Consider the following 27,698-nt stretch of genomic DNA (forward strand, 5'->3'; position numbering starts at 1 on the left):
CTGTTGCCCAGGCTGGAGTGCAGTGGCACGTTCTTGGCTCACTGCAGCCTCCACCTCCTGGGTTCAAGTGATTCTCATGCCTCAGCCTCTCGAGTAGCTGGAACTACAGGTGCCCGCCACCATGCCCGGCTAATTTTTGTATTTTGAGTAGAGATGGGGTTTTACCATGTTGCCAGGCTGGTCTTGAACTCCTGGCCTCAGGTGATCCACCTGCCTCAGCCTCCCAAAGTGCTAGGATTACAGGAGTGAGCCACCTTGCCCAGTCCCCAGTAGACTCTTGATTAATGCATTTATGCACCCACACATGCAATACCCATTGAGCAGCTGCTGTGGGACCATTACTGTGATGCTGCCTCCTCCATTAAGGCCCTCAAAATGGAAGGAGAGTGGCCAACAGCATCCTCACGCCTTCCTGCCATCCTGGTCCCGGCGCCTGCAATGATGTTTCTCTGCCCCCTTCTCACCTCTCAGCAGCCCTCCCTCCTGGAAGGCATGAAACTTCATTATCTGGTCTTCGGGTTTCTAAATTTCCCTTCCTTTCTCTGTTCTCCTGTCCTTCCTATAGCTGTGACTCCCTGACGCTGATACTTCCAGCCATCTCTCCTGCTGTGTTTCAACCTGCATTCATCTGGCCTCTTCACCACTTGAAACCTATTTCCAAGTTTCCACCTCTAACCAGCCCCCATCATCCTGGCCCCTGGCCTCCTGCTGCTTCCTGCCACCTCCGGGTGCTGTCCACACTTCACTCCAGGTGCCCTCCCATCTGTCTGTCTCCACTGTCCTCCCCCTGCCCAGGTCTCAGTCCCCGCTCAGCCTCTTCTGGAAGCCTCCTCTTCTCCTGCCTCCCTGTGGCCACACGAGGCCCCTCTGGCCCTTTGTTGCACAGCTTTCGAACATACTTTTCTTTGTCATCCTCTGGTTTGGAACGTGCCAGCAGACAGCCAGGCCATCCCTCGGGCCCATTCACACATTTCCAAACCAGTCCAGTCCCATTTAGACACGTCCTGAGATGGAAGCCTCACCACTTCCCAGGACAGCCTGGCCCTCAGCCTGACCCTCAGGATTGCTGCCCTTACTCTGGCTTTCTCCCCTTCATCACCTATACCCGTAGAGCCTTAGCTACGGACTATTTCCTGTCCTTCAACACCCCTGGGCCTTCTGTGCTCCCTGTGGGAATACTTTTCCCCAGCTCTAGGACTCGCTCAGCCTCCTCCAGAGTTCAGTGCCCCTGCACTGCAGCCAGTCTCTAGGCAACGTCCCTCTGTTAAGAGGCAGGGTGCTAGAGGCCAGCAGATCTGGGTTAAAATCTGGCTCTGCCGCATGGTTCCCTTGTGGCCTGGGATCAATGACAATCCCTGTAAGCCTCACTCTCTTCCTTTATGAAGCGGGGACAATAGCCATCTCACAGGCCTGCTGCCGCCAGGAGAGCTTTTCACCTCCGCGGTCATTCTCCTTTCGCATCACAGCACCTCTCATTTCCACCCCTGTGCTCCAGTGAGGGCATCGCACAGGGTGGCTCTGAGTGGGGGCGCTGGAGCCCAGCTGCTGGGTTTGAACCATGGTTCCACTTTTCCTACCTCTGTGACCTGGAGCAAATCACTTCTCTGCTTACTTCTTCATCTGTAAAATGGGATGGTGGCATCTACCTTGTTGTGGGGCTGTTGTGAGGCTAAGACGATATTTCATCACAAGGCCTAACACAGAGTAAGCACTCGCTGTTGGTGACTTTTTTTTTTTTGAGAGACAGGGACTTAGGCCGGGCACGGTAACTCACACCTGTAATTCCAGCACATTTGGAGGCCGAAGCAGGCAGATCACGAGGTCAGGAGTTTGAGACCAGCCTGGTCAACATGGTGAAACCCTGTCTCTACTGAAAATAATGGCTTCTGCCTATAATCTCAGCATTTTGGGAGGCTGAGGCAGGCGGGTCACCTGAGGAGTTTAAGATCAGCCTGGCCAACATGGTAAAACCCTGCCTCTCCTAAAAATACAAATTAATATTTGTATGGTAGGCACCTGTAATCCCAGCTATTTGGGAAGCTGAGGCATGAGAATTACTTGAACTCAGGAGGCAGGCGTTGCAGTGAGCTGAGAACGCACAATTGCACTCCAGCTTGGGCAACGGAGTGAGATTCTGTCTCCCAAAAAATAAAGAAAAAGGAGAAAAAAGAAAAGTAAATGGAATTGCTCTGAAGTGGGGAGAGGGCACCTCTGCCTTGCCCTGGAGAAGTCTCAGGCTTGGAGACCACAGCACTACAGGGTCTGGGGTGAGCTGGCAGATGCCTGACCAGGGACTCCATGGTTAGCTGCTAGAGCATGTCCTCAAGGTCACCTTCGAGACCAAATCCTTGGCTAGTTCAACTTAAGTGATGCATGGACAGGATTGGGAAAGGCTTCAGGGAGGAAGCAGCTTTTAAGTTGGGCCTTGGTTAGGCAGGGCCGCCATGAGAGGGACGGTGGAGAGCAAAGGATCAGAGGTAGGCGAGGGCTGGATGGATACAGGGGCCAGAGGCTGGCAGTGCTCTTAGCTCATCCCCAACTCTGCACCCCTGGGGGCGGTGGGGACAGCAGTGGAGGCCCTACTCAGCCTTAACCCCAATCCTACAAGTCCTTCCCAACAGGGACAATGGAAGGGGTTTCAATGCTCACCTGCCTCAAGAGGAAAGCTTTGGAAGGGAATGTAGAATGGCAGGGAATTCCCAAACTGCAGGGGCGGGATATACCTGAGGGATGCTGATGGCTCCAGGCATTGGACACAGACTCAACCATGGTGCTGGCAACCAGACCCTTGTCAAGGGTAAGAGGGTCCCAAGAATACCAAGACGCTATGAGCTGAGGGGCGAGGGGGCCCCAGAGAGGGAGAAAACAATGACAGGGCACCAACTGGAGTCAAAAGTCTTTATTGTCCTGCCCCGGAACCCTTCCCAAAGGAATCCACAGAGCAGAGGGGTGAGGCGGGCGGCACAGGGCCTTGGTGACGTGAAGAAAGGGGGAGCTGGAGTTAGGCGGTGGACAGCCCCTTCAGTTCCCTGATGGCACTGGCTGTGCTGGCAGGCCACCCAGGGGAGCCATCACCAGCGTGACGTCCACACCTGGGGCTGGGGCTGAGTGCTGTCTACACTGCTCTGTCTACACAGTCACTCTGGCACTTGTCAGGTCCACTCACCTCTCTGGCCCCAAACTGCAGGGGTAGATGGGTCCAATGCTGGGAGGCACTGGGAGGCCGTGGGACAGTGAAGAGAGGACTGCATGGGCTGGAGGATGCCAGGTGGGCACACACGTCCCCCAGGGCAGTTGCCGGCAGAAGTCTGACAAAGGGACCAGCCAGCCCCTCCGGACCATTCTAGAGGCCACTGGTGAAGGTCCTAGGGCAGCTTGGCTTATAGAGACTACTAAGTGTACCCCACCCCATGCTGGGACCAGAGCTAATGCAGGACAGGCTCCCAATCCAGCTCTGGTCCCAAGGCCACCTTGACAGGTGAGCCCAAATGTCCTCCTCTCCCCGTTCTGGGCTGGGCTGAGGCAGGACCCCAGCAGGCAGTGACGGGAGCAGCTTTACAGAGGGAAGACAAGGCCCTTTCAACAGAAGAACAAAGGGCCTTCCAGGGCCGGAGTCACAGGCCTGGGGAGGAGGGAACAGGGTGCTTCTGAGAGGCAGGGAGACAACAAACCCCCACCTCATGCTGGTTCTCAGCCCTTCCATCCTGCCAGCCCCGATCCCCGGTCCACAACAGCAGGCCCAACCGTGCCTTTTGGGGTGAGGAGAAAAAAATCTGGAACCAAAAGGGATGGCGGCTGTTTCCTCGGGACCCTGGCGGGTGCGGGGCCACAGAGCAGCCATCACCGGAGGTTAAAGACCAAGCTGACGGTGAGGATGATGCCCAGGAGAAGGATGAACGGCAGCCAGGTCTTCACGAAGGCCCCAACACTGACAGAGAGAAAGGAGAGAGCATAGGTGGGCAGGGCCTGGTGAGCAGGTATGCGGCCCACAGCCCTGTGCACCCACAGACCCTGATGGTGCTGCCATCCCTAAGGAAAACCCTACAACCAACCCCTCACCCCAAACTTGGTCAATCAAGGAAGCAGGGTGGGCCTGGTTGCTCACTATGGGGGATCACCAGCTATGGTCCTGGTCAGGGGCTGCTCCACGCTCCTGGTGGAGATTTACGGACACCTCGATGGTTGGGAACAGGAGACATGCTCCCCCTTTCTAGGCTTCACTGGCTCCATCTATAGCCACCCACCTCTGGGGTGAGGTCTCCAGCAAGAGGACCAGGAATTGCAGTTTTGGTATGGAAGCCACATGTGCCCTCTGCCCACGGACTTCATAATGGGGACTACTGGGAGGTCTGGGGCTGGCAGGGGTCAGCAGTGTTGTGGCTGCAGCAAAGCAGCTGGGAGCCGGCGGCCTGAGTTCAACCTATGTGTGACAACAGTTATTCTCACGGGACTTCTAAAAGCCATGCAGTACTTAAAAATATCCCTAAAAGTCTGCTTTTCAGAAGCTCTTAATGATGAACATGGCTAAGAGGAAAGCTTGGAGAGGCGGCCAGATCAGCACTAGCCTATGCTGGCTCACGAGTCTGGGCTCTGCTGTGGCCATGCTGTGGGGACCATGGGCGACTCACTCAACCTCTCTGCCTGGGAAGGGACCTGTGGAGGCAGTCATTCTGAGAGGATCTATCTGCTCACTCTACCGGAGCACAGGTATCTGTAGAAGCCTCCCTGAGGCGCCGGAATCATTGTCTGCATTTCACCAAGGACAGCTGTGGCTCAGAGAGACCAAGGCAGTTGCCCATGGTCTCACAGCGGGTAAGTGCCAGAGCTGCATTTGGGGCCCAGGTGGAGCTGGACTCCAGTACAGCCACCTCCCTCTCCACCAGGCCCTTAGCTCGTCACTCTAGAACCACCACGGCTCCAACTGGCATCTAGATGTTCCAACTGTCCCGGCTGACTGAAGTTCGCCAGGAATGGTCTTTCTAGGATCCTTGGGAGAGCAGCCTCTGCGCAGCGTGTGGGTGGGCGGGCAAGAGGGCAGCTCACCTGACGTACTTCCCATAGAGCAGGCAGAAGAAGCAGAGCGTCACCATATTCCAGTTGGTGCTGTTGTTGTAGCGCATCAGATTCAGGGCCAATGCCACGTGTGAGTGGCAGTTGTCACAGCAGAGATTGTGCTGGAGGCACCGGAAGGGCTGGTCAGGACAGGCTGCAAGGGAGTCTCCCCCCTGGTCCCAGCCTGGGGAGTGCTGGTGCCGCCCTGGCCCACCTACCATGCGGTGCTTGTACTCCTCAGAGGCATCATGCACAGCCGTGTCCCACGCGTTGGGCCCGCTAGCATAGACCTGAGCAGGGTCCAACTTCCAGTACCTGGTGGGAGAGAAGGGCTCTGGAAACTGACTTGGCTCCTTTGTGCCCTCAGCTCTACGCATGTCGTCTGAGGCCTGCCCTGTGCCCGGGCCTGAGCTGGGTGCCAAGGTGTGCAGTGAACCACATCTGGGGTGTCACGTGGCAGTCAACTGTGACATAGGGTGAGGTGGCCGGTGCCATGGGGGATCCTGGGGGGATATGGAATGAAGTTAGGGGTGCTATGCTCTGAGAGTCTGTGTCCCCACCAAATTCATATGTTGAAATCTTAACCCCCAAGGTGATGGTATGAGGAGGTGGGGCCTTTGGGAGGTGATTAGCTCTCATGAATGGGATCCATGTCCTTATAAAAGAGCCCTGAGGGAGACCCCTCACCCCTCCACCACGGGGGGACACAGTGGGAAGGCACCTCAGGTCCTCACTAGACACTGACTCTACCAGCACCTGCACCCAGGACTGTCCAGTCTTCAGAATTGTGAGAAATACATTTCTGCTGTTTCTAAGATACCCAATCGATGAGATTTTGTTATGGCAGCCAGAAGGACTAAGATGGGGTGTGAGACGGCTTCCTGGAGGTGACACCTGGGTCCAGTCTGAAGGAAGAGGGTTAGCCAGGCAAAGAAAGAAGAGGTGGGCATTCCAGGCCAAGAGAACAGCTTAAGCTAAGTGAGAGGCATAAAATTGTGCAGTGTGTCCCATAACCGAAGTGACTGAGCCCTCCTGGAGGATGCGGAAGGAGGAACACGGTGATGGAATGCTGGCAGCTAAGGCTGGAGATGCAGGTGAGGCCACATCATGTGGGGAGTTTACCCAGCAGCAAGCACTCTCCCTGTCTCCCATGCAGCTTGCCAGGGTGAGTGGGAGGGAAGCTGATGGTGCTAAAGCCCATAAACCTCAAGGTGGGTGAGGCTCCAAGCACCAGAGTGCCCGGTGGGTCTCAGGCCAAGGAGAGCTAGGAGGTCAGGGTGCCCCCTGGCTGTTGTGTAGGGGAATGGCTTGGTGGAGGAGTCTAGAGACCACGGCCTGGACTGGGGCCGCTTAGGGGCTACTGCTTGGAAAATGATGCCCTTAAAGCTGTCCTTGAAGAGCAGCTGGCAGCGAATACCTGGCGGCCCAGAGGCTCCTGGACCACACTGCCGCCTGCCGGAGGAAGCCAGAGCAGGCAGCAGGAAGCCCTGCTCCAGGCCATCTCGGCTGTGTGGGACACCAACTCCTCCTTGGCCCAGTCCCTCCCCCCAGTGCAGCCTTGGGCAACAGGTCACCTGAGGACACTGATGACTGAGGCACTGTCACCAGGCCCGCAGCTGAGGTGGGCACCCAAGACTGCAAAGATGAAGACAAAATGTCCCAAAACCAAACCAGCAATAGCTCCCAAAAGGCTGAACAGTTTTTATTCTCTCCAACCAGAACTTTCCAGCAGAGCTCCAAACAATGCCTCTCTTCTACCTTCCATAGCTCATTTGTTCCCAAAGGGCGGGAGAGTGAGTCTCGAGGGAGAGAGATCTGGGTGTGGGTCCCAGCTCTGCCACTTCCTGTGTGACCCTGACCAAGTCCCTTCCCTTTCCTCACCCTTGCCATGGAGTTGAACATACAAACCTGAAGAGCTGTGGTAAGGCCCAGATGGTCTACAGGTAAAGGCCCTAGCCAGGGGCTGGTGCGGTAGGCACTCCGTATGGGGCTGCCATGCTCTGGTGGACCCTGGCTGACTCCCCCTCCACCCCAAATACTCTTTCCTCAGGGTGCTGTCCCCTACTGTGCCCCAGAAGGCCTGGCCCACCTGGGCAGGAGCAACCTGCCTCTAGAGCCAGTCACATGGGTGTTCATCACTTACTTGGCAGGCTTTCCAAAGGCCATATTGTCCTCCTGTTGAGGGACAAAAGCAGAGGTCAGTAAAGAACTTACATTGGGGCCAGATGACAAACCTGGGTAGGTGGTGGAAGCGCAGTGACTTAGAAGGGGGTATGTCTGGGGTGGGGGGGCCAGAAGTGGTGCCTGGGTCCTGCCTTGGGGCTGGCATGGCATCTGAAGAGCTAGCGGCTGTTCTGCAGGAAGAAGGCAGTGTGGCACAAGTGCACAGAGCACTGCATCAGAGATCAAAGACCTAGGGCTCCAACTGCCACTGTCCCTTCGTGTAGCACCCAGGAATTCTCTTGCCCTCTCTGGGCCTCATTTTCTCCAAGTTCTCTGGTCAGTCTTCTCTGATCTTTGAGGACCAGCAGGAGGTTTCCATCATGGTCTGGCCTCCAGACTCAGCAGTGGTGGCCCACATGGAGCCCATTTCCGCACCCAGCAGTCTGACTGCATTCATAGCAGGGCGGAGGCCCTGGGCCCAGAGGGACTTCCTGTGAGGGAGACTCTGCAGTGAAGTCCTAGACTCATCACATTAGACCTGGGGTACAGGAGTTACACAGAGACAGACTCTGGGTTCAGATCAGGGAGACCCTGCTGACAGACCTGGCCAATGATTAATCACCATAAAAATATATGACAAAGTAATGGATGTGAAAGTATTTTTAAGTACAAAGTGACAGACCTTTGTCGTGTTAAGATGATCATGACAACTATTAATATAAATAGGTTGGTGCCACCACACCCCTTCAGTCCAGTCTCTGACACCTGGAGACAGGATGATGCATGCTTCTCTGCTGCTGGCCCACTGGACCAGTCTCGGTCACATCCCCAGGGAACAGACCTGAGAACACAGCTGGTTCATTCTAAAGCCCCACCCCCTCTTCTCCATGACCACACCCAGGGAACCGTATCAGCCTCCCCTGTCCCCCCACCTTGACTCCCACCTTCTGAAGGTCCAGAGATGTGGTTCCTGGATGGTCTGACTCTCCACTCTTGCCTCTAATCCCTACCCATGTCTCGGTACCCCAGGGGTGGGGGCAAAGGGCTGGGTCAGTTACTTAAGAATCCTTCTGGCCACACTGCCCTCCCGGCCTGTCCTGGAGGCAAGAGAAGGGGGAAAGGGGTCAAACACTGGTGAGGGGTACAGGGCCAGGGCCAGGACTGCGGGTTATCTGTGTTCTCCTGGGTCTGGGGAGACAGGAAGCCTACAGGCAAGACAGGACAGCCTTCCACTTAAACCTTGGACCCCCCAGGGTGGGCAGAATGGGGACTCACCGAGACAAAGTAGGGGCCTGCGAAGTCCCGAATGACTCCTGTGGATGTGCAGATGCCCATGTGGCCGATGATGGGGAAAAACCACCTGTGAGGAAAAGGACAGGGAAGGGACAGAGCTTAGGGGATCTTTCAGCCAGTTAAGACAGATGCTGGGGACGCTTCATACCGCACAGAAGCATGTGAATATTACGTTTCGTTGATGAATGGCCATTCGGGTGATTCAGAGGGCTGGGGAAGCACAGACAAGGGCAACTGCAAACTGACAGCACAATGGGATACCTCGGCATCCCACCAGGACAGCTGTAACTCAAACGACAGCAACACCGATGCAGGTGAGGGCAAGGGACAACCAGAGCTCTCTCATTCATTGCTGGTGGGAGGGATGAACTGTTTCTACCACTTATTTATTTATTTTTAAACAGAGTCTCACTCTGTCGCTCAGGCTGGAGTACAGTGGCATAATCTTGGCTCACTGCAACCTCCACCTCCCGGGTTCAAGCAATTCTCCTGCCTCAGCCACCTGAGTAGCTAGGACTACAGGTGCATGCCAGCATGCCTGGCTAATTTTTGTATTTTTAGCAGACACGCGGTTTCATCATGTTGGCCAGGCTGGTCTCGAACTCCCAACCTCAAGTGAACTGCCTGACTCAGCCTCCCAAAGTGCCGGAATTACAGGCGTGAGCCACCGCGCCCGGACTGTTTCTACCATTGGGGAAAACAGTTTGGCACTATACTCTATGCCTCAGCAGCTTCACTTTTGGAGCCCTCTTTGCCCTCACCCCTGGGAAATAACATTTGCCAAAACTCATTGAACTGTACTCTTAAAATGTGTACATTTTATTGTATATAAACTATAATTCAATAAAATTGATAAAAACAACTATAAAGAATCCAAATGTCCAACAGTACAATGAGTAAGTGTGGTATAGTTATACATTGAAATAGTCCATAATAATGAAAAAGAGTGTAACTTCTTTTTTTTTTGGAGTGTAACTTCTGATACACACAACATAGGCTTTCACAGACATAAGGGTGAATGAAGGAAATCTTACACAGAGTACATAACACAGCACTCTGTTTACACGAAGTCCAAGAAAAGGCAAAACTGATCTACGGCTAGAGGTCCACAGCAGGGTGGAATCTCTGGTAGAACTGACTGCGAGGGCACAAGGGGGTCCTGTGGGTGTTGGCAATGCTTTCTAGCCTCTGTCTGGGTGGTGGTTACATGAGTGTGTGATATGCAAAAATTCTTTCAGCTGTATACCTGAGATTCGTGCACCGTTCGGTACATAAGTTATACCTCAATAAGAAAGTTAAAAAAAAAAAAGGTGGGCGGCCATGACACCAATGTGGGTGGGGGAGTTCAGGAAAGGCTTCCCTGAGAAAATAACGAAGAAACAGAATGTGCAAGGGTAGAAATTGGAACAGAAGCATAGTGTATGCCAGGAAATAAAAGTTCCTTTTAAAAAAAAACATGGGCATTAAAAAACAACAACAAATCCCAGATGCACCCCAATATGCCACACATAGGAACCCCAGACCTGTCTGCGTTCTAAGAACCATGGCCCTACAGGACCTGGGTGCTGGAGAGACTGATCCAGTTTAAGGAGAACTCACAGGGCCAGTGGCCAGGTCCTGGCCTCAATGCTGTCTGGGCACAAGCACAAAGCACCTGGCTAGGGGTGGAGGCCAAGCCTCCAGAGAGGCAGTTCAAAAAAGCAGTTACAGGGGACTGGGGTGGAGTCAGTAAAGATTTCACAGAGGAGGTGACTTTTAACCTTGACCTGTGAAAGGACAGAACATCGACAGGCAGAAAACACCACTGCAGAGCAAGAAAGTGGTGCATGTGCCCGCAAGAATGAAAGGGGGAGAGGTCAGCTCAGGGGCCACTGCTGTACCACTGGCAAGAGATGACGGAGGTCCTGACTAGAGGATCCGGGCAGGGTGGTGAAAAGCACATGGATTCAAAAGATCTTTCAAATGAAGACTGGAGAGTTTACGACTGACAGGACAGGGGTCTTCCGGGTCTACAGCTTCAGCGCTTGAGAGGATGTTGGGGACAGAGTGGTCTTTTGAGAACTGAATTCAGATTCCATCATTCCCCTGCTCAATGCCCATTAATGGCTTCCTACTACACTTATAATACACTTCAAACTTCTTCCAACACTGTGGCGGTAATTATCCCTCGAACCTCTTCTTACTCCCCTCTCTAGCTACACTGCCTGCTTGTGGCTCCTCAAACATGCCGAATCCTCCCACCCCATGCTTTCTCTGTATCTGCCCCCTCCACCGTCTGCAACACTCTTCCCCAAGAGCATGGCACAGCTAACTCCTCACTGATTAGGCCTCAGCCTCACTGTCAGCTTCGGAGGTCTTGCCTGAACGGTGTCTTCCTGCACAGCCACCCAATCCCAGATTCCACTACAATGCTTTACTTCCCTCATAGTATCTACTACTATCCAAAATTATCTCAGTTATTTACATGCTGTCTCTCCACTAGCACATAAGCTCGGAGACAGCAAGGATTTTGTCTTGTTTATTACGGCAGTGCCTGCATATAGCTGCAACTCACTAAATATTTGTTGACTAAATAATGAATGAACATCCTGCATTTAAGAGTGGAGTCAGGGTCTGGGTGCTGTGGCTCACGCCTGTAATCCTAGCACTTTGGAAGGCCAAGGCAGTTGGATTGCTTGAGCCCAGGAATTTGAGGCCAGCCTGGGCAACACAGTGAGACCCTGTATCTAAAAAAAAATCTAAAAATTAGTTGGAGGATCGCTTGATTCCAGGAAGTTGAGGTTGCAGTAAGCCAAGGCCAGGCTCAGTGGCTCACACCTGTAATCCCAGCACTTTGGGAGGCAGAGGCCGGTGGATGACTTGAGGTCAGGAGTTCAAGACCAGCCTGGCGAACATGGGGAAACCCTGCCTATATTAAAAATACAAAAATTAGCTGGGCATGGTGACGTGTGCCTGTAGTCCCAGTTACTCGAGAGGCTGAGGCACGAGAATCACTTGAACCCCAGAGGCGGAGGTTGCAGTGAGCTGAGATCACGCCACTGCACTCCAGCCTGGGTGACAGAGCAAGACTCTGTCTCTAAATAAATGAATAAATAAATAAACAAACAAATAAAAAATTAAAAACAACAAACACACACCAAGAGTGAAGTCACGCTCAGATATCATCTGGGTTGAGGCTTGACTTTGTTCTGGGCAAGTTACTCATTCTCATCTCTCTGTGGATAGTAAAAATTACCTTAATGAGGAGCTACTGTGAGGATTAAATGGCTAGACTTATCCATTTACACAGTGCCTAGGACCCTGCTTTCTGCTTGGCAGCTGCTCAGTGTTGTCATCTCGAGGTATTCAATACATAAGCACTATCTGACTGACTGCACTAACATAGAATAAGTTGCAGAAGATCCATAGGCCACAGGATGAACACTCAGGATTATGGGAAAGTAGCTCATCCTGATCTCAGGACTGCCCTCCACCCCCATCTCTGCCCCCATTCCTTTCATCTGCTTGGGAGGAAGTCTGGGTCCAACCAGGATTCCACACGCCACAGCTGTGCTGGCAGCAGCTGATGGAAATCAGAGTAAAGGCTGGAAGCCCCAGAGAAGAAACCCTCAAAGTGGTTTGTCAGCCTGGAAGCTTCAGGAAGGCAGGTCCAGAGCCGCTTTGTGGACTAACTTCTATTCAGGATCTAGTATATAATAGGTGCTTTATAAAGATTTAATGAATGAATAAATGACTCACTCACCCTGGAGCTCAATCTGGGAAGGTAGGCTAACTCAGCAAAAAAGCCCCACACTGGCTTCTAAGCCTTACTTCCTCATCTATAAAATGGGGACAACAGTATCTATTTTCATAGGTTGACATAAGGATTGAATGAGTGAACATACAATGTTTAGGACAGAGGAAGCATCTAATCTAGCTGTTTTTTTAGTAGCAGCAGCCATTAAACTGGTTTTTATTTCTTTTTTTTTTTTTTTTTTTTTGGTTACTGCAGCACTTTTATTTTTCCTTCACAATGACGTGCTGCTGGGGCCTAATGTTCTCACGTAACAGTAGAAAACCAAAATCTGTTCTCATCTCTTTAAAGAATTGAGAACTGCATACAAAAAACCTTACATAAATTAGAACCATGAATATATTTACAGGTGTAAATGCAAACCGCTTCCAACTCAAGGCAAGTAACGGCCCACAGTGTTCTGGCAGGAAAACATCAGCTAAGAAAGGAAACTGGGTCCTATGGCTTTGACTTGCCAACCCTGACAGACCCGCAGGACAGAAACAACTGGTTCAGGAGCCCTTGCCAGCCTCCAGAGAAATCCCAGAACACTCAGCCATGATATATTAATACCCTGCACAGATTGGAGACTGCTGGCCACGCAGACTCACCAAGCCACAGGCTTGTCTTCCACAAGCACGTTCTGACCTTACCATGCAGTGACCAAGCCACATGTACTAAGGGTTGAAAGCAAAGATGCGTACAGGGTATTAAACAAATACCAAGGGGAACAGTTAACTTGAATACAAGGTCAAAATCAGCAACAAGTTCTACAATCCTGTGCTGATATCAGATACAAGCTTCAAGGACAATTTCTTTTCGAAGGCTTATTACAGTTTCGTGAGGCTAGCATGAGGTGTATGCATTTGCCAGGGGCAAATTTACACTTCTGAATTAACCCATGCAGCAAATGCTATGCATCTGCTCGCAGTCCATTTAGAAGCATTTGCAGTGGACGACAGAGGGGCCTGACTTGTACTCCTGCTTGCTAATCCACATCTGCTAGAAGGTGGACAGTGAGGCCAGGATGGAGCCGCTGATCCACATCGAGTACTTGCACTATGAGCTTGATCTTCATGGTGCTGGGTGCCATGGCGTTGATCTCTTTCTGTATCCTGTCGGTGATGCCCGGATACATGGTGGTGCCGCCGGACAGCACCACGTTGGTGTACAGGTCTTTGCGGATGTCCACGTCACACTTCATGATGGAGTTGAACGTGGTCTCGTGGATTCCGCAAGATTCCATACCCAGGAAGGAAGGCTGGAACAGCGCCTCCAGACACTGGAACCGCTTGTTGCCGATGGTGATGACCTGGCCATCGGGCAGCTCGTAGCTCTTCTTCAGGGAGGAGGATGCAACAGTGGCCATCTCCTGCTCGAAGTCCAGGGTGACAAAAATATGGAATGCTTCACGAATCTGCGTGTCATCCTGGCACAGGGGCCATGCAAATCTTCTCTGTATTGTTCCAATTTTAGTATACGTGCTGCCGAGGCGAGCATTAAACTGGTTTTTCATGCAGAATTACCAACATCTCTGAGAGGGTAGACAGATCTTTGGGTTCCATTTCCTCCTCTGATCTCTCCTCAAGACAGGTGAGAGTTCCTTGTGTCACATCTACGCCTAGCTCTGCAATCATCACTATACACTAATACTACGATGGCTAATTGACCTTTACCTCCCTCCTGCTGGAGCTAAGTCCTTTGAAGGTGACATGGTTTGGATCTGTCCCCACCAAATCTCCTGTCAAACTGCAGTCCCTATGTTGGAGGTGGGGCCTGGTGGTGGGATCATGAGGCTAGCTTTCTCATAAATGGTTCAGCACCATCCCTTTGGTGCTGTTCTCGTGGTAGTGAGTTTTCCCAAGATCTGGTTGTTTCAAAGTGTATAGTATCTCCCCCCTCACTCCCTCTTGCTCCTAATCCTGCCATGTGAGATGCCTCGCTCCCCCTCTGCTTTACACCATGACTGGAAGCTTCCTGAGGTCTCCCCAGAAGCAGAAGCTGCTATGCTTCCCGTATAGCCTGCAGAAGCATGAATCAATCAAACCTCTTATCTTTACAAATTATCCAGTCTCAAGTATTAGTGCAAGAATGGACTAACACAGAAGGGAACATGAACCGTTTGACAGGAACAGAGCATCTTATTCATCTTGTCTTATGAACACCTGTACACAGATCTGAACAGAAATGGGCTATGAGCTGCTTTTGGCCCAGATGATCAGGCATTGTGGTGCCTCCACCTCACGCTGCTACCACCCTCTGTGGAGGACCATGCCACAAATGGTGTTTTTGAGAATAAGAAAGGCTAAAGAGAGTTTAGGATCACAAGACAGTTTTGAGAAAATCAATACATTTCCTGAGGATCCCTCCCTGTTATTTTCTTTCTTTTTTTTTTTTTTTTTTTGAGACGGAGTTTTGCTCTTGTTGCCCAGGCTGGAGTGCAAAGGCACAATTTTGGCTCACCGCAACCTCCACCTCCTGGGATCAAGCGATTCTCCTGCCTCAGCCTCCTGAGTAGCTGAGATTCCAGGCATGCGCCACCACCCTGGCTAATTTTGTATTTTTAGTAGAGATGGGGTTTCTCCATGTTGGTCAGGCTGGTCTTGAACTCCCGACCTCAGGTGATTCGCCTGCCTTGGCCTCCCAAAGTGCTGGGATTACAGGTGTGAGCCACCACACCCGGCCCCTCCCTGTTATTTTCACACTAATATTTTATTTTCTTCACATCACTAATCACTATCAGGTGCTCTTTTATTAGCTTACTTATTTACTGTCTATCTCCTTCCACTATGACTTAAACTCTCAAAGGTGTAAAGACCATATCTCCTTTATTCATCACTGTATATTCACATCACCTAGAACTATCTGGGAACACAGGGGTCACTTAGCACATGTGTTAAAAGAACACTGAATGAATTAATGTACACATTTTCCTAAGATTTTATTTCATTATTTGAGACGGAGTTTCACTGTGTTGCCCACGCTGGAGTGCAGGGGTGCAATCTCGGCTCACTGCAAACTCCACTTGCCGGGTTCAGGCAATTCTCCTGCCTTAGCTTCCAGAGTAGCTGGGATTATAGGCACGTGCCACTATGCCCAGCTAATTTATCACCACGTTGGCCAGGCTGGTCTCAAACTCCCGATCCACCTGCCTTGGCCTCCCAAAGTGCTGGGATTACAGGCATGAGCCACGGCGCCTGGCCCAAGATTTTATTTTTAAAGAACAGTTGGATGCTCTTATGTGCATAAGTATTTGAAAACACAAAATAATTCAAGTATTTTAACATAATTCAAAAACTACGATCTTTTTAGAATCAGCAACACCTAAGGCCCCAAATGATCCCTTCTCCACATCACCACTTGGCTGTTACTGATATCAGGGGAACAAGTTATCCCATCAGGTGAGAGTGGATAAAACATAGGGCAAAGAGCAAGTTAGATCAGAAAACTGAGTTCTTAATGCCTTTGCTTATTGGGGTGCGAACCTGATCAAGACACTTAATGCTACAAGCAGCTCAGCTTCACCATCTGAGAAGATAACCCACCTTAGAAAATGGATGTTTAATTCTGAGAAAATGGATGTTTAAGAGCTTGGCAAACTGTCCAGCACGGTGAGGAGAGGTTATATTTATCAGCTGTCAAGACTGAAGCAGGAGGGCAAACCACCTCTCCCCTTATGAGAGCTCCTCCCAAAAGGCGGCAAGCGGTACCAGAACACCTGCTTCTCCCCTGACAAAGGCTGACGTTATAGAAAGAACTTTGGTCTGTGAGGCAGACAACCTGGGATCTAAACCCGCTTTGCAACTGAGATGGCACGTGAGACAAAGGGTTGGACTTCCAGATCTCTGGGGGCCCTTCCAATGTTGACATCCCAGGATCTTGTGTGGTCCCAACCAAACTCCCACTCCTGCTCCCAGACCCAGCAGGATGTCGAATATGGTAAGCGACCAGTAAGCATTTGCTCAATGAGTGAATAAACCAGTGAATTAATAAAAATGTCTCCTCAGATCCGATGAGGGACTCCCTCTTCTACACACTCACAGCTCGAGTCTCCCAGCCACTTGCCCTTTCCTGCTGGCCTACAACTCTCTACCCGGCTACACCAGGTGTATTGAGAGCAGGGAGCGTGTCCCAACGGTGTGCACAAATTGGCACTGCATGGACGGCGGGGTTCTGGTGACTGGGCGAGACGTGCGGGCCAGACCCGAGGAAAAGGCTTGCTGCGCGTCGGGGCCGGAGGCTAGCCCGGGCCAGCCGAGGGACACCGCGTGGACTCCGGTTCTCCCTGGGCCCTCCTCGTCCCCAGGCGGATGCCGGAAGAGACTCACGTGAGCACCGGGATGGGCGTCCACACCACGCAGTAGGGGAAACGGCTCCGTTCCACGTCCATGGCGACGCCGCCGGAGCCGTGATATTGCTTCATGTCCGTCTCGGCCGCCGTCGGCGCCTCCACTTCCGCCATCCTGGGCGGGGGTGGCGGCGGCGGCAACAAGAGCGGAGAACCCCCTTCCGCTTCCGCCATGCTGCGCGCGCCCCGCTGCGACTGGCCCCGGCTCTAGTGGCGTCACTTCCGGGAGATGGGTCCGCTCCGCTTTGCTTTCCCCCGGGAATCCGAGCCGCGTCCTTCTGGGCCCGGCCAGCCCCGCCGCACTCCGTCTGGGCCTGCCAGCCCCGAGTCTTTGCAGCTTACGCCCCGCGGCTGCAGAAAGGATGCCCTCAGGCAGTTCGCAGTCTAGCGCCGTAGACTTATAAAGAACTCTGTAATTCAGTACGCTGAGGGCTCTTAGGAGGTGTGGTACAGTCGCTATTTATTGAGCATTTCTTAGGTGCCAAGCACTTGACAAGAATTGTTTCTAATCCCCATAAACTGATTAGACATCCAAATTAGGTATTTCCCTTCTGTTACAAGTGAGAAACTGAGGCTCAAGAGGTGAGGTGAGAGGCCACGATTCAAACCCAAGTCTTTTTTTTGGGGGGGGCGGAATTTTTTGCTCTTGTTGCCCAGGCTGGAATGCAATGGCACGATCTCGGCTCACTGCAACCTCCACCTCCCAGGTGCAGGCGATCCTCCTGCCTCAGCCTCCCGAGTAGCTGGGATTACAGGCGTGCGCTACCACGCCCGGCTAAGTTTTGTATTTTTAGTAGAGGTGGGGTTTCACCATGTTAGCCAGGATGGTCTCGAACTTCTGACCTTGTGATCCGCCCACCTTGGCCTCCCAAAGTGTTGGGATTACAGGCGTGAGCCACCGCGTCCGGCGCAAACCCAAGTCTTATACCTCCCTTGCCCTTTTCATTCTGTGGTCCTCTCACGAGGTAGTGGTAGCGTAATGAGAGACTACGATTGTGTGTGCGCACGTGTGTGTGTGTGTGTGTGTGTATGTATTTTATTGTATATACAGGGAAGACCTGCTAGAAGATAGGATATTATTGAGTCTTGATGTCTGCCATGTGGCACGGGAGTGGGGGTATGGGTGCAACGGTGCAAAGAAAGGAAGACCGTGCAGAGCACTATGTACAAGAGTGTGAATACTTACTGGAGTAAATGATAAGCCTTAGATGTGATCCAATCCCTTCATTGTACAAATGGGAAAACGGGCTCAGGAAAGTTAATTGTTTGAGATCACACACAACCATACTTACAGAGAAGCCAGGCTCAAATGTTGGAGCCTTTTGGCTTTTTTTTTTTTTTTTTTTTTTTTTTTTGAGACGGAGTCTCGCTCTGTCGCCCGGGCTGGAGTGCAGTGGCCGGATCTCAGCTCACTGCAAGCTCCGCCTCCCGGGTTTACGCCATTCTCCTGCCTCAGCCTCCCGAATAGCTGGGACTACAGGCGCCCGCCACCTCGCCCGGCTAGTTTTTTGTATTTTTTTTTAGTAGAGACGGGGTTTCACCGTGTTAGCCAGGATGGTCTCAATCTCCTGACCTCGTGATCCGCCCGCCTCGGCCTCCCAGAGTGCTGGGATTACAGGCTTGAGCCACCGCGCCCGGCCGCCTTTTGGCTTTTTAAAGGATACCAAGACAGACAAAGGAAATGAAGTCTACTGGGGTGGGGAGGGGAAGTGGGGGAGAGTCCAAAGTCAGAAGGAAGACTGCCACTAAAAATCAGGCTTAAAGAAAAAAGAACAGAAAGAGTAATCAGGTAAAGGAAGGTATGGACAAATGCACTCAGGAAGTTAGGAGCTTCCCATTTGGGGAAGGTCCTTCTTCCATTGAATTACCCTCCCTCAATGCTGATCTGTGGAGAGCTTGCTGTCCTGTTTCTAGCACCTAATATTTTCATGTTTTTTTTGTGGGGGATGTCTGCCTCTGCTATGGAACTCTAAGGTCCTTGACTTCAGTAGCTGGCACAGTTCCTGGTGCAAAGCATATGCCCACTAGATGTTTACTGATTTATTAAATGATTGAATATATTGATGTTTATAAAGACCTCACAGATTCACAGGTGTGATAATGATTATGGTGGGTTAGAAAGTGATTATAACCCACTCTAAATTCTTTGAGCACATTTGTACCTCTCCTTGACCCCTGTGCAGTGTGTGATCCTTGAAGGGCAACAACCAGCATCCAGCACAGGGTTTGGAATAGATTAGGTGTGTAGTTTACAGTTGTTGAGAATAAATTACATTACTTCTTGATTCAATCACTGTAGTTATCTTTTTTTTTTTTTTTTTTTTTTTTTTTTGAGACGGAGTCTTGCTCTGTCACCCAGGCTGGAGTGCAGTGGCCGGATCTCAGCTCACTGCAAGCTCCGCCTCCCGGGTTTACGCCATTCTCCTGCCTCAGCCTCCCGAGTAGCTGGGACTACAGGCGCCCGCCACCTCGCCCGGCTATTTTTTTGTATTTTTTAGTAGAGACGGGGTTTCACCGTGTTAGCCGGGATCGTCTCTCGATCTCCTGACCTCGTGATCCGCCCGTCTCGGCCTCCCAAAGTGCTGGGATTACAGGCTTGAGCCACCGCGCCCAGCCATCACTGTAGTTATCTAATCTCTTCTGGACCACAGGCTGTGAGGAAGGTCTGTGCCTTAGACATCTCTCTACCATGACTGTCAACCCATAATTCTAGCATAGGGTTGCTGGGTACCCTTTAAACATTTATTGTAGGTATTGATGAATAACCAACCAAAGTAAGTCTCTCAGGACCTGCCATAAGTTTGGTAGTACTAATATACGTACCACATTTAATCTGCCAACCTTCAATGGCTTCTCATTGCACTTAGTATGAAACACAAATATCTTACCATGGCTCACAAAGCCCTGCACCATCTGGACCACGCCCCTTCCTTATTTACTATACTACAGCCATCCTGGCCCTTTTTTTCAGTTCCTCTCATGCACTTCTTCATATTCCAGGGACTTGGCACACACTGTTCCCCTCTGCCTGAAATACTACTCCTACCCACTTAAAGTGGCTAGCTTTCATTCTTCTTGTCTCAGATAAAATACTACTTTCTCAGAGAGCCCATCGCTGGCCTCCCAATCTAAATGAGAAAGCCTCTGTTAATCGCCTGTTCTTTTTCTTCATAGCTTCTTTGTAGCTGTATACTATTTGCCTCCCCCACTTGACTGGAAACTCCGTTTGTCTTGCTCACATGTGTATACCCAATGCCCAGTATAGTGCCTAGCACATGGTATTTGTTTAATCAATATTTGTTAAATTGAATGAAAAGCAAATACTTACAGGCTTGGTATCACATGCTGGTTACAGTCTAAATGCAGGAACCTAGCTTGTTACCTGCTACCTCTTGGTGTCTCAAGTCTTTTTAATGGGCTTGGGTTGGTGGGCACAGTGCTCAGGCAGAGGGTCAGACCACAGAGCCCTGGCTCCTTTCCTAAGGTCCACATCATCCTACCCTTGGCCTAGGCAGCTGCAGAAACAGGGGCATGAGGAGAGCCAGGTACCTGGAGATAGAAGCCAGATCCTCTGGGGCCTGTCTCCCAGGTTTGGCTTGCCCCCCACCACAACCCATCCACAAGATCTTTTTTTTTTTTTTTTTTTTTTGAGACAGTCTCTATCATCAGGCTGGAGTGCAGTGGCATGATCTCGGCTCACTGCAACCTTTGCCTCCTGGGTTCAAGCGATTCTCCTGCCTCAGCCTCCCAAGTAGCTGGGACTACAGGCGCGCGACATCACACCCAGCTAATTTTTGTATTTTTAGTAGAGATGGGGTTTCACCATGTTGGCCAGGATGGTCTTGATCTTTTGACCTTGTGATCCACCCGCCTCAGCCTCCCAAAGTGCTGGGATTACAGGCGTGAGCCACCACACCCAGCCTTTTTTTTTTTTTTTTTTTTTAAATGATGGATTCATCCCTGCAGAACGCTCCTTCTCACATATACACCTTGGTTCTCTCACCCAATTGTAAGAGTCTCTCTGGCCTGTGCCCTGGACTCCTCTGCTGTTGCTTCCTCATCACCCATAAACAGATGGGAAATCTCCATCAAAGACTAATATTTCCTTCCAGGCTTACAGGATCACAGCAGGGTCCTGGAGGAAGCTCCTGTTATGGCTGAGCTTGGGACAGGATTGATAGGTTTCAGAGCTATCCCTCCCCCAACACACACCCCAACCTAAAATAGGAATGACCATCTGGATCCACTTATGGGTTTGGCTGGGGGAGGGAAGGATGCCAGAGCTGAAACTGTCAAGCTGGGAAACCTTTGAGGGTAAGATGCTGCTTATTTGAAGGGTGAGCTTGGGGCATTTCCTCTCTTGGTGGGTGTCAGAGCACCCCCTCAATTGGCCCCATGTATAAGTCCCCAGGACTCACAAATCTCCTCTCTCAGGCTATCTCGCTACTGGCTTTCAAGGCCCCTCATGATGCCCTCAAATTTTCTTTCCAGATTCATTTCTCACAGTCTCCTTTGGGACTTGCCTGGAGTTAGCCTCACTGGCCTGTTTGCCCTTCACAGAATGAGTCCTGCACTTCATACCTCGTGTGTTTGCTCACACCGTTCCCTCTTCAGGGACGTCCTTCCTCTCCTCTTCTACACTACTTTCAAGGTTTCAGGCAAATGCTCCCTCTTTGCTCCCAGAGCACGAAGGCTGTGTTTCCACCTATTGAATATTCATGTGTACTTGCATTAGCATTAGCTGTTTACATGTCTGTCGCTCCCAAGAGACTGTGAACTCCTTGAGAAGGGGACTAACTGGATCTATTGGTCCCTGTATCCAACCAGGCAACTGGCAGAGAGGAAGTGCTCAGGTAATGTCACTGGAGTTATTTGTTGACTATAGATGGTCTCCTTAAGGGCTCTGGGGAAGAATCACCTCAATCCAGGGAAAGAGCCTGAGCCAGGGGCATGCTGCAGTGTACGCAGCATGTGGGAGGGCAGCATCCTCTCTTCTGCTCAGCCCTCTCTGGCCCCTGGAAGCTGGGCCTCTCTCCATTCTGACTCCAAACCTTCCCATGGTGGGGAGGAAATTAAGGGGACCAACTCAGTGCAAGAGACCATTTCAGAGCAAACCCACTGGCCCTTTAGACATCAGAGTTCACAAAACGACTTCCTTTTCCATTCAATTTTTTGTTTTATTTGGAAATGGAGTCTCCCTTTGTTGCCCTGGCTGGAGTGCAGTGGGGCCATCTTGGGTCACTGCAACCTCTGCCTCATGGGTTCAAGTGATGCTCCTGCCTCAGCCTCCTGAGTAGCTGGGATTACAGGTGCCTGCCATGACGCCCAGCTAATTTTTTTTTTTTTTTTTTTTGAGATGGAATCTTGCTCTGTTGCCCAGGCTGGAATGCAGTGGCGCTATCTTGGCTCTCTGCAACCTCTGCCTCCCAGGTTTAAGCAATTCTCCTGCCTCAGCCTCCTGAGTAGTTGGTACTATAGGTGTGTGCCACCATACCTACAAATTTTTGTATTTTTTGTAGAGATGGGGTTTCACTGAGTTAGCCAGGCTGGTCTTGAACCCCTGACCTCAGGTGATCTGCCCACCTTGGCCTCCCGAAGTGCTGGGATCACAGGCGTGAGCCACTGTGCCCGGCCCCAGCTAATTTTTGTATTTTTACTAGGGATGGGGTTTCACCATATTAGCCAGGCTGGCCTTAACTCCTGACCTCAAGTGATTGTCCACTTCGGCCTCCTAAAGTGCTGGGATTACAGGTGTGAGCCACCAAACCCGGCCTCCATTCCATTTTATAGATGGGCTAAGTTACCCAAGGTTATAGAAAGCACAGCTAGGACCAGGATCTAAGTCTCCCACTTTGGGGTGCCCAGTAAAGCATGATGGCTATACATGTGGACTCAGGAGTCAGGCAGCTCAGTGTTTGAACTTCAGCTCTGTCAGTATCTGTCGCACCTTAGAAAAGTAGCAGAACCTGTTAGGGCATCAGTTTCCTTCTCTCTAAAATGAGAAATAGGCCAAGCATGGTGGTTCACACCTATAATCCCAACACTTTGGGAGGCCAAGAGGGGAGGATTGCTTGAGCTCAGGAGTTTGAGACCAGCCTGGGCAACACAGAAAGACCTCATCTCTACTAAAAAAAAAAAAAAAAAAAAAAATTAGCTGGGCATTGTGGCACATGCCTGCTGTAATTCCAGCTACTTGGGAGGATTGCTTGAGCCTGGAGGAGCCGCAGTGAGCCGCTATTTTTTTGTTTGTTTATTTATTTGAGACGGAGTTTCACCCAGGCTGGAGTGCAATGGCGTGATCTCGGCTCACTGCAACCTCCACCTCCCAGGTTCAAGTGATTCTCCCTGTCTCAGCCTCCCGAGTAGCTGGGATTACAGGTGCTTGCCACCATGTCCGGCTAATTTTTGTAATTTTAGTAGAGATAGAGTTTCATCATATTGGTCAGGCTAGTCTTGAACTCCTGACCTCAGGTAATCACCCACCTCGGCCTCCCAAAGTGCTGGGATTACAGGCGTGAGCCACCACGCCCAGCCAGTGAGCCATTATTAATTTCATCATCCAGGTATTAAGCCTGGATGTTGATAGTTATCTTTTCTGCTCCTCTCCCTCCTCCCACCCTCCACCCTCCAGTAGACCCCAGTGTTGTCTCCTTTGTGTTCCTAAGTTCTTATTATTTTTTTTGGGACAAAGTCTTGTTCTGTCACCTAGGCTGGAGTGCAGTGGCACGATCTCAGCTCACTGCAACCTCTGCCTCCTGAGTTCAATTGATTCTCATGCCTCAGCCTCCCAAGTAGCTGGGATTACAGGCGCACACCACCATGCCTGGATAATTTTTGTATTTTTAGTAGAGATGGGGCTTCACCATGTTGAGCAGGCTGGTGTTGAACTCCTGGCCTCAAGTGATCCTCCTGCCTCAGCCTCCCAAAGTGCTGGGATTACAGGCATGAGCCACTACATTTGGCCTGGTGACGACCCCTTTTAGGGCTTACTAGAGTGATGAGGGGAGACCAGTGTGAGAGTCTCTAAATCACTGTAAAATAGGGGTAAACTATGGCCTCATTAGGATCAGGACCTTATTTTATATGTAAAAAAGAATTGAGTGGGAGCAGGAGGCCGAGCAACCAAGTGGGACATTCCTTCTTCAGGCCACCACCCCTGCCAGACATGTTAATATCCCTAGACCTGACAAAGAACCTGGCACATGTGGGGCACTGAATGATGGCAGAATATACTGGGGAGGACTCACATTTCACAGTAAAATCCAGTGTTCAGCAACCATGCACAATCCCTGTATTTGCTACTCCTCCAGATAATCTGGAGGCCCCAGGAAGGCAAGAAATATGTTGTGTACAATTTTGTTATGCCAGTGCCTAGCCCAATGCCAGACACAGAGTAGGAGTTCAAAAGTATCATGGGCCGGGCATGGTGGCTCACACCTGTAATACCAGCATTTAGGGAAGCTGAGGCGGGAGGTTCACTTGAGCCCAGGAGTTTGAGACCTGCCTGGGCAATATGGCAAGACCCTGTCTCTATTTAAAGAAAAAAAAACCCGGGTGCGGTGGCTCACACCTGTAATCCCAGCACTCTGGGAGGCTGAGGCAGGCGGATCATGAGGTCAGGAGATCAAGACCATCCTGGCTAACATGGTGAAACCCTCTCTACTAAAAATACAAAAAATTAGCCAGGCATGGTGGCGGGCACCTGTGGTCCCAGCTACTCGGGAGGCTGAGGCAGAATGGCATAAACCAGGGAGGCGGAGCTTGCAGTGAGCCGAGATTGCGCCACTGCACTCCAGCCTGGGTGACAGAGCGAGACTCCATCTCAAAAAAAAGTATTGTGACCTATTACATTATAAGAAAATGGTTTATAAAGAATTGTACTAGGCCAGGCGTGATGGCTCATGCCTGTAATCCCAGCACTTTGGGAAGCTGAGGCAGGCGGATCACCTGAGGTCAGGAGTTTGAGACCAGCCTGGCCAACATGCCAAAACTCTATCTCTACTAAAAATACAAAAATTAGCTGGGCATGGTGGCACATGCCTGTAATCCCAGCTACTCGGGAGGCTGAGGTAGGAGAACTGCTTGAACCTGGGTGGCGGAGGTTGCAGTGAGCCAAAACAAATTTGCGCCCTGCACTCCAGCCTGGGTCACAGAGTGAGACTTCATCTCAAAAAAAAAAAAAAAAAAAAAAAGGACTAGGAATTAGGGATCAGGAATCCAGTCCTGGCTTTGGTTCTAATTCACTAGGGGGCCTCAGGCAACACCATCCCTTTTCCTGCCCCTCTTTGAAACTCATGGTCCCTATCTGTACAATGTGGAGAAAGAGCTAGATCAGTGGTTCTCAGCTCTGGCTGCATATTAAAAATGAACCTGGGATGATTTAAAACAATGGATGCCAGCCCAGGTCAGAAACGGAGGACAAAACTCCCATGCTGTTTAGTAGCGGGAGCGCCTGTGAAGAGCCACTGCACTCCAGCCAGCGCAACAAAGCAAGACCCCATCTCTTAAGTTAAAAAAAGGAGGAAAAAAAAAAAAAAAGGACAGATGTCTGGGCTCCACCTCAGACCAATTAAAACAGAATCTCTGGGGTGGGGCATGGAAAGTTACAAAAGCATCCTGGGTGATTCTGATTTACAGCTAGGGCTGAGAGCCTCTGAGCTAGATGACTTCTCATCACCTTTTAAGTTCTGCAACAATATTTGGGCATGCTCCTAAGCAGAGACAGGAGCAGCCCTCTGGGGCCACAATTGCCTTCCACAAATGCAGAAGTCTCAATTTCTCATCTCTGCTTTACTGTAGACTCTCTTATCAGCAGGGCTGGTGAATGCTTTGGAGGAGTCACACATGTGGACACTCTTCAAAAACGCAGCACCACTCATCTTTTTGCTGTTTCTGTAGTTTCGCCTTTTCCAGGAAGTCATATAGTTGGAATCATACAGGATGTAGCCTGTTCAGTCTGGTTTCTTTCCCAAAGCAATAAACATTTAAGTTTCCTCCATATCATTTTGTGGCTTGATAGCTCATTTCTGTTTATCCTGAATAATATTCCATTTTATGGCTGTATCAGTTTATCTGTTCACTTTTTTTGTTTGTTTGTTTTTTGAGACAGAGTCTCGCTCTGTCACCCAGGCTGGAGTACAGTGGCTGGATCTCGGCTCACTGCAAGCTCCGCCTCCTGGGTTCACGCCATTCTCCTGCCTCAGTTTCCTGAGTAGCTGGGACTACAGGCGCCCGCCACCTCGCCCGGCTAGTTTTTTGTATTTTTTTTTAGTAGAGATGGGGTTTCACCGTGTTAGCCAGGATGGTCTCGATCTCCTGACCTTGTGATCCGCCCGTCTCGGCCTCCCAAAGTGCTGGGATTACAGGCTTGAGCCACCGCGCCCGGCCTGTTTTTTTAAATTGAGACGTTGTCTTGCTCTGTTGTCGCCCAGGCAGTGGCATGGTCTTGGCTCACTGTGACCTCCACCTCCTGGGTTCAAGCAATTGGCCTGCCTTGGCTTCCCAAGTAGCTGGGACAACAGGTGCACACCACCATGCCCGGCTAATCTTAGTATTTTTAGTAGAAATGGTGTTTCACCATGTTGGCCGGGCTGGTCTCGAACTCCTGATCTCAAGTGATCCACCTGTCTCAGCCTCCCAAAGTGCTGGGATTATAGGCGTGAGCCACCGCACCTGGCCTCCATTCACCTTTTGAGGGGCATCTTGGTTGCTTCCAGTTTTTGGCAATCATGAATAAAGCTGCTATAAACATTCATGTACAGGTCTTTACATGGTCATGTTTTCAACCCCTTTAGTTAAATACAAGGAGAGTGACTGCAGCACTGTATGGTAAGAGTATGTTGAGCTTTGTAAGAAACTGCCAAACTGTCTTCCAAAGTGGCTGTACTATTTTGCATTTCCTCTGGCAATAAATGAGAGTTCCTGTTGCTCTACATCCTTGTCAGCATTTGCTGTAGACAGTTTTAACATTTTAGCCATCCTAGTAAGTGTGCGATGTGTAATGGTATCTCATTGTTTTAATTTGCAATTCCCTAATGACATAATATTAAAAATCTTTTCATATGCTTACTAGTCACCTGGGAATCATCTCTGGTGTGGTGTTCAGATCTTTTGCCCATTTTGAAATTGGGTTGTTTCCATATTGTTGAGTTTTAAGAGTTCTTGGCTGGGCGCGGTGGCTCAGGCCTGTAATCCCAGCACTTTGGGAGGCCGAGGCGGGCAGATCACGAGGTCAGGAGATTGAGACTATCCTGACTACACGGTGAAACCCCGTCTCTACTAAAAATACAAAAAAATTAGCTAGGCGTGGTGGCGGGCGCCTTTAGTCCCAGCTACTCGGGAGACTGAGGCAGGAGAATGGCGTGAACTCGGGAGGCGGAGCTTGCAGTGAGCTGAGATTGCACCACCGCACTCCGGTCTGGGAGACAGAGCGAGACTCCGTCTCAAAAAAAAAAAAAAAAAAAAAAAAAAGTTCTTTGTGTATACAAATCCTTTATCTGTGTTTTACAAATATTTCTCCCAGTCCTTGGCTTTTCATTCTCTCCACCGTGTTTTTCACTGACAAATTTTTTATTTTAATGAAGTCCAACTTACCAATTTTTTTCTTTCCTGGATTGAGGTTTTGGTGTTGTATCTAAAAACTCATTGCCAAACCCAACAAAGTGGCTGGGACTACAACTCGGATTATGTTAAAGCTATAGATCAAGTTGGATGTTTTTCCTATGTTATCTTCTAGAGGTTTCATAGCTTTGTATTTTAAATTTAGGTCTGTCATCTATTTTGAGTTAACTTTTGTAAACAGTGTTAGGTCAGTATTTAGATTTCTTTTTGCATATGGATGTCCAATTGTTCCATCACTGTTTGTTGATAAGACTATCTTTTCTCCATTGAATTGACTTTACTGCCTTGTCAAAGATCAGCTGACTATATTTGTGTGGGTCTATTCCTGGGTTCTCTATTTGTTCCATTGGCCTATTTGTCTATTCTTTTGCCAGTACCACACTGTCTTGATTATTGTAGCTTGATAGTAAGTCTTGAAGTCAGCAGTGTTAATCCTCTGAATTTGTTTTT

General features: G+C 50.3%; 1 protein-coding gene, 1 non-coding gene and 1 pseudogene across 4 annotated transcripts; all 3 read right to left on the reverse strand.

Moving 5' to 3' along the window:
• Positions 1-2,884: 2,884 nt before the first annotated feature.
• LOC105494531 (transmembrane protein 222) lies at positions 2,885-16,817 on the reverse strand. 3 transcript variants are annotated; one of them, XR_011624215.1, is made up of 6 exons: positions 16,609-16,817; positions 8,491-8,575; positions 7,196-7,227; positions 5,044-5,367; positions 3,750-3,928; positions 2,885-3,622 (listed from the first exon to the last, which is right to left on the reverse strand). XR_011624215.1 is itself a non-coding variant. In XM_011763035.3 (6 exons), exons 1-6 carry the CDS (start codon positions 16,800-16,802, stop codon positions 3,841-3,843), a joined length of 627 nt encoding a protein of 208 aa, XP_011761337.2. In that variant the 5' UTR covers positions 16,803-16,817; the 3' UTR covers positions 2,885-3,840. The 3 variants fall into 3 exon arrangements, 2 of the variants coding, with proteins under 2 accessions (XP_011761337.2, XP_011761336.2); XM_011763035.3 differs by having other exon boundaries at positions 2,885-3,928; positions 5,044-5,174; positions 5,271-5,367; XM_011763034.2 differs by having other exon boundaries at positions 2,885-3,928.
• LOC105494530 (actin, cytoplasmic 1-like) lies at positions 8,586-15,817 on the reverse strand (annotated as a pseudogene).
• On the reverse strand, positions 13,674-13,780 carry LOC112429077 (U6 spliceosomal RNA). Its single transcript, XR_003021207.2, has one exon. It is a non-coding gene; the product is annotated as a U6 spliceosomal RNA (small nuclear RNA).
• Positions 16,818-27,698: the final 10,881 nt, after the last annotated feature.

Source organism: Macaca nemestrina, chromosome 1, assembly GCF_043159975.1.
Source record: "Macaca nemestrina isolate mMacNem1 chromosome 1, mMacNem.hap1, whole genome shotgun sequence".
NCBI lineage: Eukaryota > Metazoa > Chordata > Mammalia > Primates > Cercopithecidae > Macaca > Macaca nemestrina.

Coding starts and splice junctions, on each gene's coding strand:
- LOC105494531 (XM_011763034.2), bottom strand. CDS start 16,802: ATGGCGGAAGCGGAAGGGGGTTCTCCGCTCTTGTTGCCGCCGCCGCCA. Junction 8,576..16,608: donor ACGCCCATCCCGGTGCTCAC/GTGAGTCTCTTC, acceptor TTTTCCTCACAG/GTGGTTTTTCCCCATCATCG. Junction 7,228..8,490: donor CAGGCCCCTACTTTGTCTCG/GTGAGTCCCCAT, acceptor GTCCCTCAACAG/GAGGACAATATGGCCTTTGG.